The sequence below is a fragment of the Rhineura floridana genome, chromosome 19, assembly GCF_030035675.1.
Source record: "Rhineura floridana isolate rRhiFlo1 chromosome 19, rRhiFlo1.hap2, whole genome shotgun sequence".
NCBI classification, from domain to species: Eukaryota; Metazoa; Chordata; class Lepidosauria; order Squamata; family Rhineuridae; genus Rhineura; species Rhineura floridana.
This window is the reverse complement of record NC_084498.1, coordinates 21068523-21088993: the sequence shown is the minus strand read 5'-3', so window position 1 is coordinate 21088993 and position 20471 is coordinate 21068523. Positions and strand designations below refer to the sequence as shown.

Here is a 20471-nt window from a genome sequence, read left to right as displayed (position 1 = left end):
TCAGAAAGGTCCTTCAGGGTTGGTCGCGTTCCGCTCACAGGCCCGCTGACCGAAGGAGGCCAATCACGCCCGATGTACTCCTTCAGATCCTGCCTTTATTTAGGTCTTTGTGCTCATCTCAGTATGAGTCGCACCTGTTCGCCGCAGTAACACTGACGATGTTCTATGGTGCTTTTCGCCCTAGTGAAGTATTGGCTTCCTCAAAGCGCGATGTGTCCTACCGAGCCTTTTGCTTTGGTGATTGCACGCTAGGTGCAGATATAGTTAGGCTTTCCCTTCGAGTCTCTAACACTGATTAAAAGGGCCGTGGCAGTATTATTTCATTGAGAGTTTGCCAGGTCCCTGAATTGTGCCCAGTGGCTGCAGTGCGTTTATTTCTGTCAATGAGGCCAGCGGGCCAGCGTTACCTCTTTATACATGCGGATGGTTCTGCCCTGACTCAATTTCAATTTTGGGCCATTGTTCGGCGGGCCTTGTTGGCCAGTGGTCGCGATGCTGGAGTCTATGGGCTGCATTCCTTTCGGATTGGGGCGGCTACGGCCGCCGCCCTCGTGGGCATGAGTGTTCAGGACATTCAGGCAATTGGAAGGTGGCATTCTTCCGCTTTCAATCTTATGTCAGGTATTGATTCTGATTTATTGTTTTTTCTTTTCTTAGTGTGCTGAGCCTTCCTGTGCCTGCGAGGGTCATCATGTGTGGCCACTCTATTTTATTTTGGGCACATCGGAGAGCCTTCTCTATGCTTGCCGGGACACAGCTGCAGCTTTCCGCTAGAGCAACGGTTGGCTGGGTGGTCAGAGGGGCATGCTTTGGGATGCGCTCATGCATTTGGTGTGTCGCCTTATGGCATCGCTTAACCGGCCACATGTGTTGGTGGTTCATTTAGGGGAAAATGACTTGGTGCAGCGGCCAGGTATGGATCTGCTGCTTAGGATCACCCGGGATTTTAATGCTCTTATCCAGTCATACCCGGACCTTGTTATAGTGTGGTCCGACATGCTGGTGCGACGTGTTTGGAGGGTTGCAATGCACCCCAACAGGATCGACATATCCAGAGAGTGGGTGAATAGGAAAGTTAGGAGTTTAGTTTTGTCATTGGGTGGGGCATATATTCCTCATGACAGAATCCGTTTTCATGCACCGCATCTGTTTCGAGATGATGGTGTCCATCTTTCGGATATTGGGTGTGATTTGCTATTGGAGGATTTTAGGTTGGGTTTGGGGGCTTTGTTTTCTTTGGGTTGAGGGGACCAAGCTTCAGCTGATCCCCTCTTGTGGCGTTGGATTCGGGCAGGTGAGGTAATTGGGGTTAAAAATGGAGGTGGATGAGGCATTTGGGTAAAGGGCACTCCCTGGTGAAACATCAAGGCGTAATGCCTGGTGTGGATCCGGGGGGTGTCCACATGGGACCGGCTTACGCATCATGGTGAACGCCTGTACGGTGGGGCCAGGATGCAGAGGTTGGAACCACAAACCTGACTCCGATTGCAAGGAGGGAGAAGTTTTCCCACATCCTTGTCTGGGGAGTTGCAGTACGATGTGACTGACTTGCCTCCTGGTTTGGAGGGTCTAGACCCTCATAGATAGGTTGAGCCTCACCTGCCCGAAGGATTTGAGATTATTAATTGGCGGATTGGAATTTGATTGATTATGTGTTATATTTTAATAAATATAACATTTCAACCATACACGTGTCACGAGTCTTCCTTGGTGTGTTGGCAATTTTCCTTTATATATGCATGTTTACACAGCATTTATGTCTAATACAAGGCATCTTTGTGTGTTATTTACACAAAGACATGCATTTTAATGCACATTTCCCCCTAATATATGGATTTTATGATGCATTACTTGGCTGGATTAACTAGACTGCAAAATTCAGAGAACAGTGAATTTCAAAGGGTAGCTTGTTTCAGTTCACATGTTCATTGGGGAAGTGTGAATTAGGGCGCTTCACCCTTAAATGTGAACTGAACAAAATGCCCCCCTCATCTCTATTTTTCATCCACTCCCAAACACTCATTGATGGTAAAGTGTGAACAGTTCAATAATATTGGCTGTGTAACTCTCCAGGAAAGCACGTCAGGAAATGAAGCTGATGATTACTGTGCAACACAGCATGGAGAGAACATGTGATGTGGTCTGATAGGGAAGTGAGAGGAGCACCTTGTCTTGTATTCCCTGTGGGGTATGAAAACAATGTAAAGACACACACACACGTCCGAGCTACAAGACCGTAAAACATTAAGAGGGGCCACTCCCAGTACAACTCTTTCCCATTCAGAGCAGGCTCCTGGCTCTTCCTAATGACACAAGGCCCCTGATGATTTTTTATTCTTATTATTTAATTTCTATACCGCCCAAAGCCAAAAGGCTCTCTGGGCGGTGTACATAAGAGTAAAACAGCATAAAATACAAAAGCATAGAAATAAATAGCAAACTCAACAGAACAAGTAATTAAATAGCATTAAAATACAATAAAATACAACAGCAGCAGTCCAGCAGGAAGGGGGGTGGTGGTGCAGCAGCAGATGACAAGGGGCTCTCCCTCCCTGGCAGTGCAATGTTCCTCTTCCTGCAGGCAGAAGGTCTCCCAGGCCTCTCAGCCAGCCAGCCTATATATCCCTCCAAGGAGGGACAGGTGGAAAAGGTTAGCCACAGCTGGCTGAGTACCTGGTGCCTGGGACCTGGTCCTGCAGGGCGTGGCGGCTGTTAATAGCAGCAGTCCAGCAGGAAGGGTGGTGGTGGTGACCGCCAGGGGAAGCAGCCCAGCAGCAGCAGACGACGAGGGGCTCTCCCTCCCTGGCAGCGCAACGTTCCTCTTCCTGCAGGCAGAAGGTCAGATTTGAATGTGGGGCGGTCCTCTGACCTGCAATTTCCCCCCCGATTGTGTACCTTTTACTCACATGGGTAAGGCAGAGAGGAGGGGGGCACTGCTTTTTCAAGGGAAATGATTTGAATGTAGGGCTGGGGCACCAGTCCCACAAGTTTTAAGAGAGCAGAGAGCTGGGTCCGAATCAGAAGCTTCTGTGCCTTTAGGAAGGAGAGCTCACCTTGATTCCCATCATGCTCTGGGCCTGCCTCTTCCTCACTTATTTCTCAGGTATGAGAGAGGGAAATATCTTTGCCTGAGCAACTGAACAAAGAAAATGAATGCATCATGAGATATATATTTTCCTCTTTGTTTTTCAGGATCTTTTGCCCAGTATGTGGTGACACAGCCCCCATCAGTGTCTGTGTCTCTGGAAGAGAAGGTTCAGATCACTTGTATAGGGGACAGCATTGGGGGTAAGCTTGTGCACTGGTACCAGCAGAAACCTGACAAGGCTCCTGTACTCACAATATACAGCGATAGCAACAGGCCCTCCGGGATCTCGGACCGATTCTCCGGCTCCAACTCGGGCAACACAGCCACCTTAAGCATCTCCAGCGCCCAAGCCGAGGACGAGGCCGATTATTACTGCCAGGTGTGGGATAGCAGCACAGCTCACAGTGATGCAGGCAGAGGGGGAAGTGAGACAAAAACCTCCTGCTACCAAAAGCAAGTGTTGTCAAGCTTGTATGACAAGGACAGAGTAACTGTGGCCCTCTAGATGTGGTTGGACTCCAACTCCCATCAGCCCCAGCCAGCATGGCCAATGGTCAGGGATGATGGGAGTGGGATGGAACCCAAGAAATATCTGGAGGGCCCCAAGTTCCCCATTCCTGCTTCCCAATGAGATTGGGAGACCTTTCTCTGCAGCTTTCGTTTTCATGGGAGAGGGCTGAGTCCTTCTTCTAATAATTCTTTCACTACCGTTCTGGTCCGTTGTCATGCAAGGGTTATTGTGTGGCAATGGTCACTTAACAAACACCCATCTTTCCATGTGGAAGACCCAGTATAAAAGACGACTGCGTTGATGTTGAACTTCTGCCCGTCTTAATAGATTGTATTCAGAAACTCAGTTTAAATTTTGGAAATGTCAGGCAGGGTAAGCTTATTTCCTCTGAAAAACTCAAATGGGCTCGGTGATGTATCTGTTTGAACAACTAAAATATTAAATGTAATTTTATTATATAATAGCTAGCAATCATAAAATATTATTAAAACCCATCATATATGACAATAAAATATGGTCAATACATTCCTTGCACTCAAATCTAGTTCTAAATCTTTCCCAAATGCGTTTCAACCTATAAAAGTCTTCTTCAGTGGGTACTTTGGAGTTTTGGTAGCTGGATGTTCCTGAGATCCTTAGATGTTTTGGGATAGTAAATCTGACCTACAACATATACAATGTATATCTTGCTTAGTCTTTTGATTTGGACTAATGAATGTTAAAAATCCTTGATGATGCAGGCCTCTCAAATTCAATAGAGTTACTTATTTTGTCAGCCAGCTTCTGGATCTTGGGGAACTCTGCTTTCTACATCCCTCCGTTAGGAGAACTGACCATTTATTCCTACTCTCTGTTTTCTGTTTCCTAACCAGCTCCTGATCCACAAGACAACCTGTCCTCTTATTCCATGACTGCTAAGCTTACTCTTTGGTGAGCTACCTTGTCGAAAGCTTTTTGAAAGTCCAAGTACACTATGTTAACTGGGTCACTTCTGTCAATATCTTTGTTGACACTCTCCAAGAACTCTTAACAGGTTAGTGAGACAGGACTTACCCTTGCAACAAGCCAAGCTGGTTCTACTTAACAAGGCTTGTTCTTCTATATGCTTGATTATTTTATTTATTTATTAGATTTATATCCCACCCTTCCTCCCAGTAGGAGCCCAGGGCTCTTCAACAATACTTTTCATCAGTTTTCCTGGAACAGCCATTAAGCTAACTGCCCTATAATTTCCAGGATCCCCACCCCACCTGATCCCTTTTCAGAGATTGGTGTTACATTGGCCACTTTCCTCAGGTATGGAGACAGATCTGAAGGGCAAGTTACATATTTTTGTTCAGAGACCAGCAGTTTCACATCTGAGTTTTATCAAAGATGCAGGAGCCTTATCCTATGCTGAATTTCCCTCTTCTATACCACTATTAAAGTTTCAGGAGCCCTATCCTCATTTGCATTTGGCCACTCTGCAAACCCTCTGTAATTCCTGATAAAAAATGTAGTTTCTTCAAGTTGCTACAGGAGACAGTAAATTATGCATCTGCATCTGACCTCTGCTGGTGATTGTGTGCTTTCCTTATCCCCACTTTTATCTGGAAGCTGAAGCTTGGAAAGGTTTGCTGCTTTCTGCATCTCCTTAGTTCTGCTGCCATCTTCAGGCTTCTCCTAAGCAGGAAGAAACCTCCAGCGGCAAGCAATCGGCAAGCTCAACATGTAAGAATATCCTCCAATTCTACTCTGATTCACTAGATGGCGATGTGGGCTAAAAGTAAGTTAAGTTGGGTTGGCCTGTCCATTTCACATAAGGATGCTTAAGGATTTCATCAAGACTGCATTTGCACCACACATTTAAAGCACCATCATGCCACTTAAAACAGTCGTGGCTTCCCCCAAAGAATCCTGGGAACTGTATTATTATTTATTTTATTTATTTAATTCAATTTTTATACCGCCCATAGCAAGGCTCTCTGTAGCTTGTGAAGGGATCTGAGAGTTGTTAGGAGACAGCCCTATTCCCTTCACAGAGTTACAGTTCCCAGAGTTCCTGTTAACTGTATTTTGCAGATATGGCCTCAGCTGGGAACTTTAAAGAAAACCAACTTGATTTGCACTTCTCACTATGCAGATCAAAACGCAGTCATCCTTCTGTGTTTGCACTTTTCCAAATGTTGTGTTACAGTTCTTGGCTCAAAAAATGTACCAAAATGCTTATAAAAACTTAGGATAAAAAGTGTACCAAAATGTGTCCTTTTTGTGAAAAAATATGTTCAAACGTAATGCAATATAATATGGAGAAAGTTGTTAGGGAGAGGTTTTACTCCCTCTCGGAATACTAGAAACCATGGCCATCCAGTGAAGGTGAATGTTGGAAGACTCAGGAGAGACCAAAGGAAGTATTCTTTCAGAATATGTCTTTCTAAACGTAGTGTCTCTCAAAATATACACTTCTAAACATAATTTGATGAGGTTTTTCTGCTGAGTACTGCACTGCAACATTCGGGAAGTGTCATAGTAAAGTAAGCAACAGGTGAGCCTCTCTCTGAAGGAAAGCTCCACAGTTTCAGCTCCACTGAAAAGACCCCCTCCTTGGTCAACACCCACCTGAGACAATGGGGACCCCCCGGTGCCGGTGCCAGTGCCAGCTTTTAGAAGCCCTTTTGGGGAGGTGCCCTCAGTGGGTCTCCTCCTCTCCAGGGCTCTGCTGCCCACTCATTTGACCTCTCCTTCTAGGCCCAATCTGCTCCTTCACCCAGAGGCGGCTGCTGTTCCACCTCCTCACTCTTGTCATTGGCTAGATACTTGGAGAGGGCAATTAAACAAACAGTGACAGCAAGGAGGGCCACATTCTTTTGCAGATAATCCATCAGGGCCTATATGCTAATGATGGGTGGAGCCAGAGCTAAAGTTGTGGCCGGGACGGCTCAATGAGCTGCTATTGTTCCATTCCTCCTCTTTGTCTCCCCTGGCCTTCCTCCTTTTCATGATGTTGGTAGTCAGCCTGCTTTCCACCCACTCACATGCCTCTTTTCTTTTTCTTTAGCACCGGCAGCACCGTCAAGCAGTAATGTACTGGCAAATTCAGAAGTGCAAGATCCCGTCCTGATAGTCACAGCCACATCCCCTCCTGCCTTTTTTTCTTTTGCTACTGGGTTGAGAATAAGATCCTCGTTCATGCCTTCTCCCACAACAACAGATGCCCCAGGACCCAATAAGCATGAAAGGGGAGGCTGTGTGTTAGCTACTGAGAAGAGTCTTCTCAGTGGCTGACTCACCTCCTTTCACTCTGATTGGCTTCAATCATCAGGAAAGGACAAGGAAGCATTTCAGATGACCCTTCTCAGTGGTAACAGACTCTCCTTTCATGCTGATTGGCTCATAGGGTGCTGGAAACATAGGGACCCTGCTCCCAAAAAAGTAAGGGGTCTAAGACCCCCTGAGATCCTGGATGACTACACCCCTGGTGACAAGGTCCTACTCCTACTCCCTGTTCACCTGCCTCAATCTAGAAAGGGCCAAGGGGATCTGTCACTCTCCACTTGACTTGTCAACTGAGTTGACACACACCTGAGGAACAGGACCTGAAGTGGTGGGAGGCAATGACACTGAGAGCATCCTTGGAGAGATCGAAGGGCAATGTCTGAGAGTGTTCTCTCTGGGTCCCAGCAGGGAAGAGAAGGAGGAAGCGATCTGTGGAGGAGAACTACAGGCAAAGAAACCAGGACAAGGAGAGAGATTTGTGATGGAAAGAGGAGGCAGAAGGGAAAGAGGTAGGCTACAAAAGGAATTTGGGTGGCCTCAACAAGGAGGGGAAGGGGTTAGGGTCTACGGTTGTCATCCCTCGTGGCGAGCCAGAAAGGGTGAAGGGGTGACAAGGTAGGCAGAAGAGGAGAAAGTACAAAGGGAGTCCTGTGAAGAAAGGGGGCAACAGAATGCTTTGATCAAGTCCACCACCAGGGGACACTCTGAGAACAAGAGACCACCCGGGTTTCTGAGGACTCCTGGGACCAGAGGCAGGGATAGAGTTGACGGGGGTCCTTCCTCAGAGTGACGCATTCTAGGTGGGGTGGCTGTGTGACAGGCCTGTGGCACTTCTGCAATGTGCTGCAGCTAAAAAGATGTCTAAAACCAAAGGGGGAATATCATTATTATTTAGTAGTAGTAGTATTTACCCGCTCTCCACCCCAAGGTCCCAGGGCAGGTTCCCACAGTTTAAAAATGCATAATTAAAAACAATTGACACAACTAAAAATCACAACATCAAAAAAATTGGGTGGGTCCTAAAAATACACATCCCAGGCCAGGGTGAAGAAGTGTGTCTTCAGCATTGAAGTTGCCAGATGCACCTCAGTGGGCAGGAGGTTCCACAACTTAGGGGCTGCCACAGAGAAGGCCCTCTCCTGGGCCGCCACCACCCCAATTTTCTGAGGGCCATGGAACTACCAGAAGGACCCCTTCTGCTGATCTCAACGCCCAGGAGGATGTACACTGACAGTAACTTTACACTTTCTTCTCTAAGGTTAGGCATCATATTTTAGGGTGCTACAGCAAAGTACCCATGGGGTGCAAGCTGCCACCTTGCCCAGAATGCCCCCTTGTTCCTTCTAGAGCAAGGGTGGAAGGGAAGATGTGGAGGGCCTCACCAGGCATCTGGTGGCCATGACAGGCCAGAGGAAACACATAGCAGACTTAGGGGTGCCAATTCACCGCCACCCTGCATCAGCCACCTAACAGAAGGACCCACCCTGCAATTGCCCCAGTTCACCTAACAGGAGGACTGGCCATGAGAGGTGAGGCCAAAAGTAAGTTCAGCATCCTTCTCTCTCTCTCGCTCTCTCTTGCTTGCTTGCTCACTTGCTCTCTGTCACCCTTTTTTGCCATCCATTTCTCTCTCTTTTCTTTTGTCCACCCCTTTCCCTTCCATTCCCTCCTATTTCCCACCCCCATGAAGTTAGGCCAAGGCCCTTTGGTCATAGGCTACCCGCTCCTAATGTACAGCTTCAAAGTTAGGTGTTTGTGTCCAACATTAAATATATTAGGGCATTTGAGCATTGAGTTTTCCCCTCCCCATTTCTCCCACAAGTAAACTGTCCTCTCACAAACATCAGTGCCAGTGTAAGGAATTACGACGGAGTCGGTATGGGGGAGAAACCAGATTCAGTTCACATTTAAAGCCGAATTTACCAAATTTGCACTTTCAAAAACAATATGACAACCAAAACCCAGCCATCCTTTGAAATTCGCACTTATCCAAATTTTGCGATGCAGTTTGCCAACCAAGCAGATTGCGCACATGCACGCACACATGCACACACACACATCCCCTAAAATATGTATTTTTGTATACATTTTATCAGAGGATATGCACTTTCACAGAAAAAGTGAATTTTATACGCATTCTTCTACTTTTTTTGTTTTGAGTGCAAGAACCACGTTGCAAAATTTGGAGAAGAAAATCAAAGGATAACAGCGATTCTGCTCTGCATATTAATACAGGAAGTCTGCATCAGGCGGGTTCACTGAAAAATGCAGACTGAATGAAATCCTTGAGGGTACCTAACAGAACTCTATGAAGATCTGCTGCCGCAGGTGTGCATCTCCAACAGTTTCTTCTAATAACTGTCCACGATCACCCTCCCACCCCTTTCTAACCACCAACTGTACACCCTGACAGATGTTTCAGTGATTCTGTGAATGGACTGGGGAAGAGCCAACGGTTTTCACTTCATTTGCACACAGAATGCAAAGTCAGACCATAGAAAGCTGCACATGCCAAAATCATGTGCTCTGTCATTTCAGAAAATGCCGGTTGGGCATGAGCCACACTCCGTTGCTGAAGCATCATCTTCTTTTGAAGCACTTATCAAATTTAGTGCTACTGACGATGAGTGCAATGTGCTTATGTTGACTTGTGCACGCAGCCGACACATGCATGTTCTTGAGCCCTGAGGACCTTCTTTTGAAAGTCTTGTGGACCTTCCGGATGTGCCGAAAATGGAGCCGACTTGGCCATACATTGGAATCCATTTTGATCAGAGGGTTGTCTTATGGATATTTATGGAGTGAAATGGAAGGCAATCGGATATCCATGGTCATTAGGTTGCAGATTTATCAAACCGTGTTTTTCAGGTAAGCTATGGACAACGATCTGGAAATATTAATAGATATGACAAGTGCAACAAAATGTTGCAGTGTGGAGCACTCCTGTTCAGGATACTCCATTCCCCCTCCTAACCACTTTTTCATTTGGTGGGGGAAAAATGGGCCTCCCCTGATTTTCCATTTGATCATCCAACAGTTCATCAGTATTCAGCAGCTCCTGAGAGCACTCATCTTCACTGGGCTATTTTGGGAGTTCTTTAGTCCATTTTCACCTCGTTTTAGTTTTTACTTCTGCAAACCTTGGAGTTTAGTCAAGCCTGCTCTGTCTTGTGTGTGGATAATGCCATTTTGGCTATATAAGGGCCATCACTTAGAAAATCAAGATCGCCATAATGATATTAGCCGGATTACATAGAAGCAATGGTCTGCTCTGGAAAGATCACCTGTCTACAACGTCAGAAGCTTGCTTTTTATTGCCAACTTGACACTTGGGAAATAGTCTAAAATGCCTATCCCTACCTGTTGGAAGTCTTGCATATGCAAGAACGAATTTCCTGGATAGGAAACGGATGGTTTCTACAGACTTCTCTAATTCTTCCTCTATTATGGGATGTTGCAACCACATCAATTCTCATTTGGAAATAAACTCTTTGGAATTATCTGGGGGAGCAGGGTTTTGCATGAAAGCCCTTGAGATCACCTGACTTAAATCTCAGAGGCGGCGGAGGTACACAGTGGAACTGTGATTCTGGTAAGCAGAGTTGTAGCTTCATCTAATTTTTGTATGTCAGATTAAAAAAAACTAAGCAAATCAGTGATCAAAGCAGCAATTTGAAACAATTATTGGATAAATACTTGGGAAAGGGCTGAAGTTCAGGGGTAGAACAGGTCCCGGGTCAACTCCTGGCATCTCCAGGTAGGACTGGGAGATATTCCTACTTGGATAGCCACTGCCAGTCTAGATAGTACTGTGCTAGTTGGACAAATGGATTTAACACTGTATAAGGCAGTTTCCTATGTTCCTGATGATGGGGCAACATTTTGGAAAGGACCCAAAAGAGACATGAAACCCACTCTATTCTATGGAGCTTGGTGGAGCAAAGTTGTACTTTGGGGGTGTCCCTCGTGTTCTGTGGAGTTGAGTTATTCTGAAAAACAGGACAACCTCTTACAAATGTAACAGCAGCAGTTGACTGTGTTGCCCTGTTGCAGATCACATATACATTCAGACAAGGAGGTGATGTTGCCTACAGAATGGCCGTGTGTATTATGTAGGATTATGTAGGAGTTGCTAGAGAAAGCATTCAAGGCCAAGCATGGTTTTATTTAAGCAAGTCTATTAGAGGGGAAGTCTGCCCAAATCTCTCATGGATGCCTTAGCAGATCTAGTATGCAGAGAGAAGATCTGAGTCAGAACTCCTCTAGATTCTGGCATGATGGGACTACTAGAAAAACACAGTGGGAGACTTCAGACTATTACAGGCAAAAGGTGAGGTTAAAACAGATTTGATTGATATGTTGGGTTGTATCAAATCTTAGTCGTTCTCAGAATAGACCCATTGAAATTAATGGACCGAAGTTAGTCATGTCCATTAATTCCAATGGGTCTACTGAGAGCAGAACTTAGTCGAATACAACTAATTGTCCCAAAAGAAACCTATACTCGCTCTATACATATTTACAGAAATACCATCTGGATACTGTAGAACAGACTTGGGAGAAGAAAGTGAATTAACATTTCACAGCAGGGGAGAATCCGGTTTTTAAGCCAAGACTTCCCTAGTGGTTAAAGGTGGTATCCAATCCTAGTCTTACTCAGCAAGGGAGGCCCATTTTTTTATTTTCTTACATTTCTATCCCTCCTTTTTTATCATAGAATTCAAGACAGCATACATGTGGTTCCCAGGCAGTCTCCCATCCAGGCACTGACCAGACACAGATCTGCTTAGCTTCAGCAAGGTGATGGTCTCATGTGCCTTCAGGCCATGCCCTAATTTAAATTAATAGGACTGACTAATTAACTGAGGCACATTAATTTCAATGGGTCTACCCTGAGTAGGACTGGTATTGGATACAACCCCAAGTATTCTGGTCCCAGTGGCCTTTGATCCAATATGTTGCAATGCAGCACAGCATTGTGTGAAGCTAGTGTTGTGTGTGGGTTTAAAAAATGAGCAAATCTGCCCCAGATAGCATATCATCTACCTTAAGAAATGGATCGGGGAAGTGGATTGACATCCAAACTATGCTGGGGTGATGGTGCACATCCCTCTGAGCATCTTATCCCTGCAGATGTGCACCTATGTCTGCACAAGTAAGTTGGCTTAGGCATGTATAGACCTATCCAATTCCAACTGGATATGCCTAGGAGGTGAAACTTGGGGTCTGCCTTTTTTCCACTTGCAGCTGGATCCTTTGCACACAGGGAAGGGAGAGCAATTTGGTTCACATTTCAATGTGAGGCTGTCTAATTCGCAGTTCCTGAAACAATATGCAAAGCAAAGCATAGGTATCCTTCAAAATCTGCACTTCCCTGAATTTTGCGATGCAGTTCTGCGACTGGAAAATGTGTACAAAAACAAATATTTAGGAGAAAGTGTGCGTAGGAATAATTATCTTAGTGAAAATATCATACTTGGGGGGAAATGTGCATATCAGGCAAACTTGCATGCAGAAAATATGTATGGTTTCTCTTAAGCCTTACAGGAGGTTTACAGTGGGAGAAAGATGCGTTAAAATGGCAATGAGTTTTTTTAATGTGGAAAAGTGTCGACCTGAAGATTGGAAAAATGAGAAGGTGAGAGAGAAATGGAAATTGACAGATCCGTCAATTGTATTAGCATTATATTAGTGGAAATTGCTTGCAAACATGTGACTATTAAACCAGGGGTTCCCAAACTGGGGTCCATGAGCTTCATTCAGGTGTTCCACAATATGTCTGTGGGTTTGTGGTTAAAGAAGAGAGGCGGCACATCCATCGCATGGAATATCATATTGATTTTGAATTGCCTTTTTATTGCTTCCTTCGTTCCTTATTTGTATTTTATGGTATTATAATTTGAACTCTATGACATTGCAACTGCTTCAAGAGGCAGGAATATCAGGAAGTAGTCCACCAAGTCCCTCAGCAATTTTCAAGTGGTCCATGGAGGAAACAATGTTTGGGAACTACTGGCATTAGGAGAAATGCAGACTGAAATGCTGGTAGATTTTCATGAGGACTTTCTTTTTTAAAAAAAATAATAAATCACAATCCGTCGTGCAAATGTGGCAAACTGAACTTACTCCTGGGCTTCTGCTGGGAGGAAGGGCAGAATATAAATTTAATCAATAAAAATAATAACATATGCTTGGGAAAATGAGAATACTACAACTGGCAAATTCATCCACCTCTGTTTGCAAGCTTGTGAGCATGGAACAGCTGTTTGCACACTGCTCAAGATTCCCTATGCCATAATCATTTTTCCAGACTGGGGTCGGCTCTCTTTTCTTCCATTGGATTACTATTCTCCATCAAATCACACCATGCATTTCTGCACGGAAGACACATGTAGGTCCCATCTCCCCACGTTTTTACTGCATCACCCTCCCCATCAGATTCATCACTTACCTAGGGGACCCTGTCCAGAAAACAGAAAAACTTCCGGTGCGGATATTTTTGTAGGGCCATAAGTCACTGTGCGTATATCTTCGGCGGCGGGACCCAGCTAAGCATCTTAGGTAAGTCACATTAAAATGCTTATACAATTGTTTTCCAGTCGGCTTTTGTTTTAATTTCTGTCATTTTTCCATCCAAACTCTGTCTCTGGGTCAGACAGGGAGTCTTTTGCCTATTACATTGAATCGTCTTAGATGGTCAGGATGTCTTCTCTCTTGTGTGAATTAAACGTGAACAGATTAATCAGTTTGTAGGATGTTTTTTGTCCATTTTATGTGCTGATCAAGGCTGCAATTCAATGCAAAATTACTGGGAGTAAGCCCTGTTAACAAAGTGGGACTTAGGTACTGAGTAAACATGCATAAGATCGCCCTGCCCTTTCACATTTGTAAATGTTTTTCTTTCATGAAATGGTTGCATTTAGCTAATGGAGGTTGGTTTTGATAACATTCTAACCATTGGATGTTTTGGGGAGTCACCTATAGCATGTTCACATTTTCCCATTGTGGGAAAAGAACATCCAGGTAAGGTTACCACAAAATGAAAAAGCAAATAATTATGTTGTCATTTGTTACAGGGTTTTTTTAAAAAAAAAAATATTAGGAAGCTCTTATATTGTGTTGGCAAAAGTAGGAATGATCTAACTTTTTTTTAAAAAAAGTGAATGTAACAGGTAATGATTAAAATTAATTGAAGATCAAATTCTTTTAGAAATGGTCTTGTATTATCACACTGGATACTTCTTTCCCCTAAATTATGCCTTAATTTAGAAAGCATTAGGTACCATAAATTAAAATAAGGAAACAGGGTAAATAAGCTTGCAATTATTTACCTGCGAGTCAGCCCCATTGAAAATGGGCTTACTTCTGAATGGGATTGCACTGGACAGTAAATGTTCTCTTGATGTGAAAAAAATGCTTTGCAGGCAAGCCTTCATGCAGTAACAGGTTTTACAAATAGGATGATGCATTTGGTTGAATGTTAAAAGTAAGGTGCAAAACAGATTTTGTAAATCGTAAGAATTTTCCACTCTGAATATCAGAATGTTCATCTCTCTCTCTCTGAATGCAAAGACCGATTTCCACTGAAATTAGTCTAATATGTAAAAGAGAGCTCACTATTCCCCCACATTCTGAATACTTTTCCTTTAAAAATATGTCCCAGTGAAGACACTGCAACTCTTTTCCAAGTAACAGAGTTGGAATTTGTCTTCGATCCATGAGTGGTCATTCTTTAAAAAGTAGAGCAAGAGATTTCAGATAGCCGTGTTGGACCATTTGGAGAAGAGAGAAAATCCTAGTCATCAGCAGAATGATCCCTTCATTTAGAACAAACAAAAAAGTCACAAATACTCGTGTCCATCAGTGTTCTTCCATCATGCTGGAGGGTTTTTAGCAAAAACAGAGGGGTGAAGAAAATTGTGGGGGAGAGGATGTTTTAGAAAAGGAGTTTTACCCAGAGAAGACCCATTTACATTAATGGCTTAGGTTAATGTGCCTTAATTTCAATAGGTCTGCTTGCAGTACAACTAACATAGGATATAACCCAGTCTTCTTAAGGCACATAGGATCTGGGTTGGATTCAGCTAAGTCCTACTCAGAGCAGACCCATTGAAATTAATGAACTCAAGCTACTTGTGTCCATTTGAAGGATCTGCTCTGAGTAGGACCAACACTGAATACCACCCTCTGTAACAAAATGTTGCCGTGTGGAGTGTTCCAGGTCAGGATGCCAGCCAGCCAGCCAACCTGCGATGCCTTGTTTCAGGATATTCCACTCCTTCTCCTGGTTTTCCATTTTTTACCCCTTTCCAACAGTCATTCAGCATTCCATGGATGGACAACATGTTCACTCCTGGTTGAGTTGTTTTTATTTTTTACTGAAAATATTTAATACTTTAGCAAACTTCAGGGTTCCTCTAAGCCTGACAAGACCCCCCCCCTTCTGCATAGAAGATGCAATTTAGACTACATAAGAATCCTTCCTTTGGTGGAATGGAGTTTGCTGTTACTATGAAAAATAGGATGAAATGGACAGGTCTGTGGCAGACTATGGGTGATATTCAATGCTAGTCCTATTGAGAACAGACCCATTAAAGTGAACGGACGTGACTAACTTAGGTTTGTTAATTTCAGTGGGTCTACTCTGAGCAGGACTTAGTTGAACACAACCCTAGAGCTTTTCATCTAGCCCAACACTGCATTTATCTCTTTCCCCACCCAACCTAGTGTTTTACTCCTGATTTAAAAAAACCTTATTAAATTCATAACATTGATACAAAGCTTAAACATTAAAATATTTTAAAGATTTAAAAATTCTGGATTTTGTCGTCGCCCCCCCCCCCCCCGCTATTTCTTTGCTGCACATCCAGCCTGGGAAAGTAGTTTGATGAACTGAGAAATGCTTGTTCACTGCTTTGTGGTTTTTGAAAAAGTTAGACCTGATAAAGATATTGCCCTTCCATTACTTTTCAGTCTTTCAAAGGTGTCGCTGATGGGACAGAGGCAGTTGCCCTGCCTTGAGGCCATCAGATTAGGGAAAGTGGTGGTTTGGGACCATAGGTCCCACTGAAATACTGGAACTCTATCTCTCATTTAAATCTGCACTGAGGTTGGCTGTAGAAACCCTGTCCAAGTGCCTGGAGTCGGTGAGTGGCTGGATGGGAAGGAATAAACTGAAGCTGAACCCTGACAAAACCGAGGTACTGTTTGTGGGAGACAAGGGAAGGCTGGGGGATGTGGACCTGGTGCTCAATAGGGTACGATTGCCCCTGAAAGACCAGGTCCGCAGCCTGGGGGTCATTCTTGACTCCCAGCTGACCATGGAAGCTCAAGTCTCGGCTGTGAGCCGGGCGGTGCTGTATCAACTCCATCTGATACGGAGGCTGCGCCCCTACCTTCCCAACCATCTGCTCCCACTGGTAGTACATGCCCTGGTCACCTCTCGCCTAGATTACTGTACTGAAAACGGTCCGGAAGCTGCAACTGGTACAGAATGCGGCGGCTCGTCTGATTAAAGGCAGCCGCCGGCAAGATCACATCACTCCAGTACTGAAGAAGTTGCACTGGCTACCGGTTGTTTACCGGGCCCAATTCAAGGTGTTGGTTTTGACCTTTAAAACCCTATACGGTTTTAGCCCAGTCTATCTGAAGGAGCGCCTCCAGCATCGTCAGGGATGCTGCTCAACAAGATCAGCCTCAGAAGGCCTTCTCTCGATCCCACCGGTTAAAACAGCTAGACTGGTGAGGACTAGAGAGAGGACTTTTTCAATAGTGGCCCCCACCCTGTGGAACTCTCTCCCAAATGATCTCCGCCAGGCCCCTTCTATGATGAGCTTCCGCCGGGCCTTGAAGACCTGGCTCTTCAGGCAGGCTTTTGGGGTGGGTTAGGTTTTTATTGTTATGGTTTTAAATGTTAACGTTTTAATGTATTGTTTTTATCTTGTACGTCGCCCAGAGTGGCTGGACAACCAGCCAGATGGGCGACTAATAAATTTAATATTATTATTATTATTATAACTCGAGGACATTCAAAGAAGCTGAATGTTGGAAGATTCAGGACAGACAAAAGGAAGTACTTCTTTACTCAGCGCATAGTTAAACTATGGAATTTGCTCCCACAAGATGCAGTAATGGCCACCAGCTTGGATGGCTTTAAAAGAAGATTAGACAAATTCATGGAGGACAGGGCTATCAATGGCTACTAGCCGTGATGGCTGTGCTCTGCCACCCTAGTCAGAGGCAGCATGCTTCTGAAAACCAGTTGCCGGAAGCCTCAGGAGGGGAGAGTGTTCTTGCACTTGGGTCCTGCTTGCGGGCTTCCCCCAGGCACCTGGTTGGCCACTGTGAGAACAGGATGCTGAACTAGATGGGCCACTGGCCTGACCCAGCAGGCTCTTCTTATGTTCTTATGTTGTTCTTAAATCCCATTCACTTCAAAGAAGCATATGCCAGATGTCTTTAAGGCAAATATTGCTCCATGTTGCTTATTTTGTGCTTGTGTTAGGGAAACTCCCCACACTACAAAGTGTTGCATCTAATGCTAGTCCTACTCTGAGTAGCAGACCCATTGAAATTCATAGACATAACTAATTATGGTTCATGAATTTCAGTGGGTCTACTCTGAGTTGTAACATGACCTTAGGTTCCTTCTTTTTTTAAAAAAAAGAGTTGATGACAGAAGTATGTGTATAGATAGATAGATGGCCACCAACTTGGATGACTATAAAAGAGAATTAGACAAAATCACGGCTATCAGCAGCTACTAACCATGTTATGTTTTTCTTCTCGGTCAAAGGCAATATGCCTCTGAATACCAGTTACTAGGAATCCCAGGTTAGGAGGGCTGCTGTTGCACTCAGGTCCTGCTTGTGGGCTTCCCATAAGCATCTAGTTGGCTACTATAAAAGGGTCCTGGACTAGATGGGCCATTGGCCTGATCTAGCAGGGTCTTCTTATGTTCTTACAAATAGGAAATGTGCTTTGCATGCAGCAGGTTCCAAGGTTAATTCCTGGCATCTCCAGGTAGAGCTGGGAACGTTTCCTGTCTGAAACCTTGGATATCCACTACCAGTGAGGCTGGGATAGGCAATGTGGATCCATCTCTAGATGTTTTGAACTACAGCTCCCATCAGCCTCAGCTAGCATGCCCAATGGTCAATAATGAATGGGAGTTATAGGCTGAAACAATGCTGAGCTGGGCCAAAGGTCTGACTCGGTACAAGGCAATGTCTTATGAGTTAGGGCAGGTCTTCATCATACATTTAAAACACATCCAACGTACATTTAAAGCACATGACTTCCCCCACAGAATCATGGGAACTGTGGTTTGTTAAGGATGCTGGGAATCTGTAGCTCTGTGAGAGGAAAGCCACCGTTTCCATGATTCTTTGGTGGAAGTCATGTGCTTTATATGTATGGTATGGATCTGCCCTTACTATTTTTGCTGTTCATAGGCTTCCACCTGAACACAATATATATGCATGATGGTACATTAGCATGGTAAACTAGCAAAGAGTCTTGCAGCACCTTAAAGTCCAGTAGATTCATTGAGACATAAGTGAACGTGGACTCAGGGCCAGTCCTCGTGTTAGGCAGGGTGAGAGGACTGCTTCAAGTGATGGCACTATGGAATCCTGCATGTGATTATTCCCCACCTCCAGTGCAGCTTTGTGCACCGCTTGGAAGTCCAGGGTGGGGGGAGTGGAAACCTAGGGTTGTAGCCAATGTTAGTCCTACTCAGAGTAGACCCATTGACATTAATGGGCATGGCTAACTTAGATCCATTAATTTCAATGGATCTACTCTGAGTAGGATTTGTACAACCCTTATTTCAGCTCATAGATTTCCACCACTCGATCTTGGCTGTGCAGGTTGAGTTCCAGCAAATAAAGTTTCCGTGATGCCTTTTGATGGGCCACTGGACTTGTGTCGTATGTTATCTTTTCATTGCTATGAAGGAGCAAGGTCTGATTCATCCAACAAATGTGTGTGGCTGATGTTTACACAAGTATCATGACGACATGGATGTGTATGAACAAATCATCCTCTTCCCAGACTATGACCAAGCATGTCCTGAAATAGCTTGAAAAGTAGCATGGGATACCATCCCATCTCATCTTAGGTGAACCTAAAGCCATCCCACTTCTTTCCAGGTGGACCTAACTGAGTATGGGACAACCTTCTCACTTCCATATTCTTGTTTTCCCCTCTCAGTTTGGGCACTGGGCAGAACCATCTCTACAGCCAAATCAACTGTATGGTTCAAATAAAGTGGATAGCAAGAGTGTGCAAGGATGCATGCCATCCATCTCTGTGAGGATCAGAAACCTATTCTAAAACCCATCAGTGAGTTCAAGGGCACCAGTTGGAATTGCTTTTTATATCAAATCCTCATAATTATAAGAGAATTATCGTGTTCCCCATTTCTTTTAAGCAGGCAAACAGCACTTATAATTATGAAGAATAGATATGAAAGGCAGCTGAATAAGGATACTCTGGGCAGAACTGAAGTGGTGCCCTTGGGCTCACAGAAGGTCAGGGGTTCCTAAACTGTGGTGTCTGGGACACCAAAGTTTTGCTGTCTTCATTCAGGTGGTCTGCAACATGTGTGTGTGTTTGTGGTTGAAGATGGGAGGCAGCCCATCAATTGCACTGAATATTCACATATTCATATTGGGTGATAATCCATGCTAGTAGACCCACTGAAGTTAACAGACATGAATAATGTAAGGTTATTTGTTTCAACGGGTCTGCTCTGAGTGGAACTTAGAGCCCATTGATTTTAAATGTATATTATGTCTTTTTCATGTATTGTATTTTATTGAATTGCAGTTTGAACTCTGTGGGATTACAACAGCTTCGACACGCAGAAAAAAACATTAAATGGTCCTCCAAGACCCTTAGGAGTTTTTACGTGTTCCATGGGGATGGGGGTGGAATTGGGAATCTCTGCCTTGCACAACAGAAAGAGGGGAGGTGGTTTTTGTCTATCCCTCTTCCTCCACGCAGGCCTCAGAAACAACTACACTCCAAAAAAAATGGTCTCAAGAGAATTGGAGGCCCTCTGAACATTGAAGGAGGCATGAGGGTTGAAGGAGGTGCGAGGTTTGGGTCGAAGGTTGACTTGGCAAAAATCACTTCCCCTCTTCTTCTCTTAGTGGAGAACAAAAGTCCTTTTGTGAGTGCAAGGGCGCAAATGGGATTCGAATCCCTATTTTAAAGTTCTGAGGTGGGTCAAGAATGGGTGTGATTCCTGTGTCACCTACACTGAAAGAATTAAAACTGCATTGTCAGCAAAGCTAAAAATTTCCAGAAGCTTCTGTGAGTGGAATTTTTCCTTGTACCTAGAGTTTCTCCAGGACATAATGAAAGATGCTACCATTCCAAAGCATGGAGTACTTTGCCTTAGTTTCCGAACATAACTCTAAAGGCAAATGGTCCATACTTTCACTCAACACCTCCGTTTTAAACTTTCATCCCTATTCATATCTATCTGCAACAAGTCCCTGCAGTCCCTGAGATGCTGATGTCATGTTTTGTTGCCACCCTGTGATGTTTTGCTGACTCTGACGATCATGAACAAGCAGTTACATTTCCATGCAGCAATAAATTTTGGAA

The 20471-nt window shown here is 44.4% G+C and overlaps 1 protein-coding gene across 1 annotated transcript in view; it reads left to right on the top strand.

Moving 5' to 3' along the window:
• LOC133373459 (uncharacterized) overlaps positions 1–20471 on the top strand; it is a 65943-nt gene that overhangs the window by 18907 nt on the left and 26565 nt on the right. The window contains exons 7-8 of the mRNA XM_061603239.1: positions 3193–3488; positions 13382–13415. Of these exons, the coding sequence (XP_061459223.1) occupies positions 3193–3488; positions 13382–13415 (330 nt within the window). The remainder of the gene's footprint in view (positions 1–3192; positions 3489–13381; positions 13416–20471) is intronic.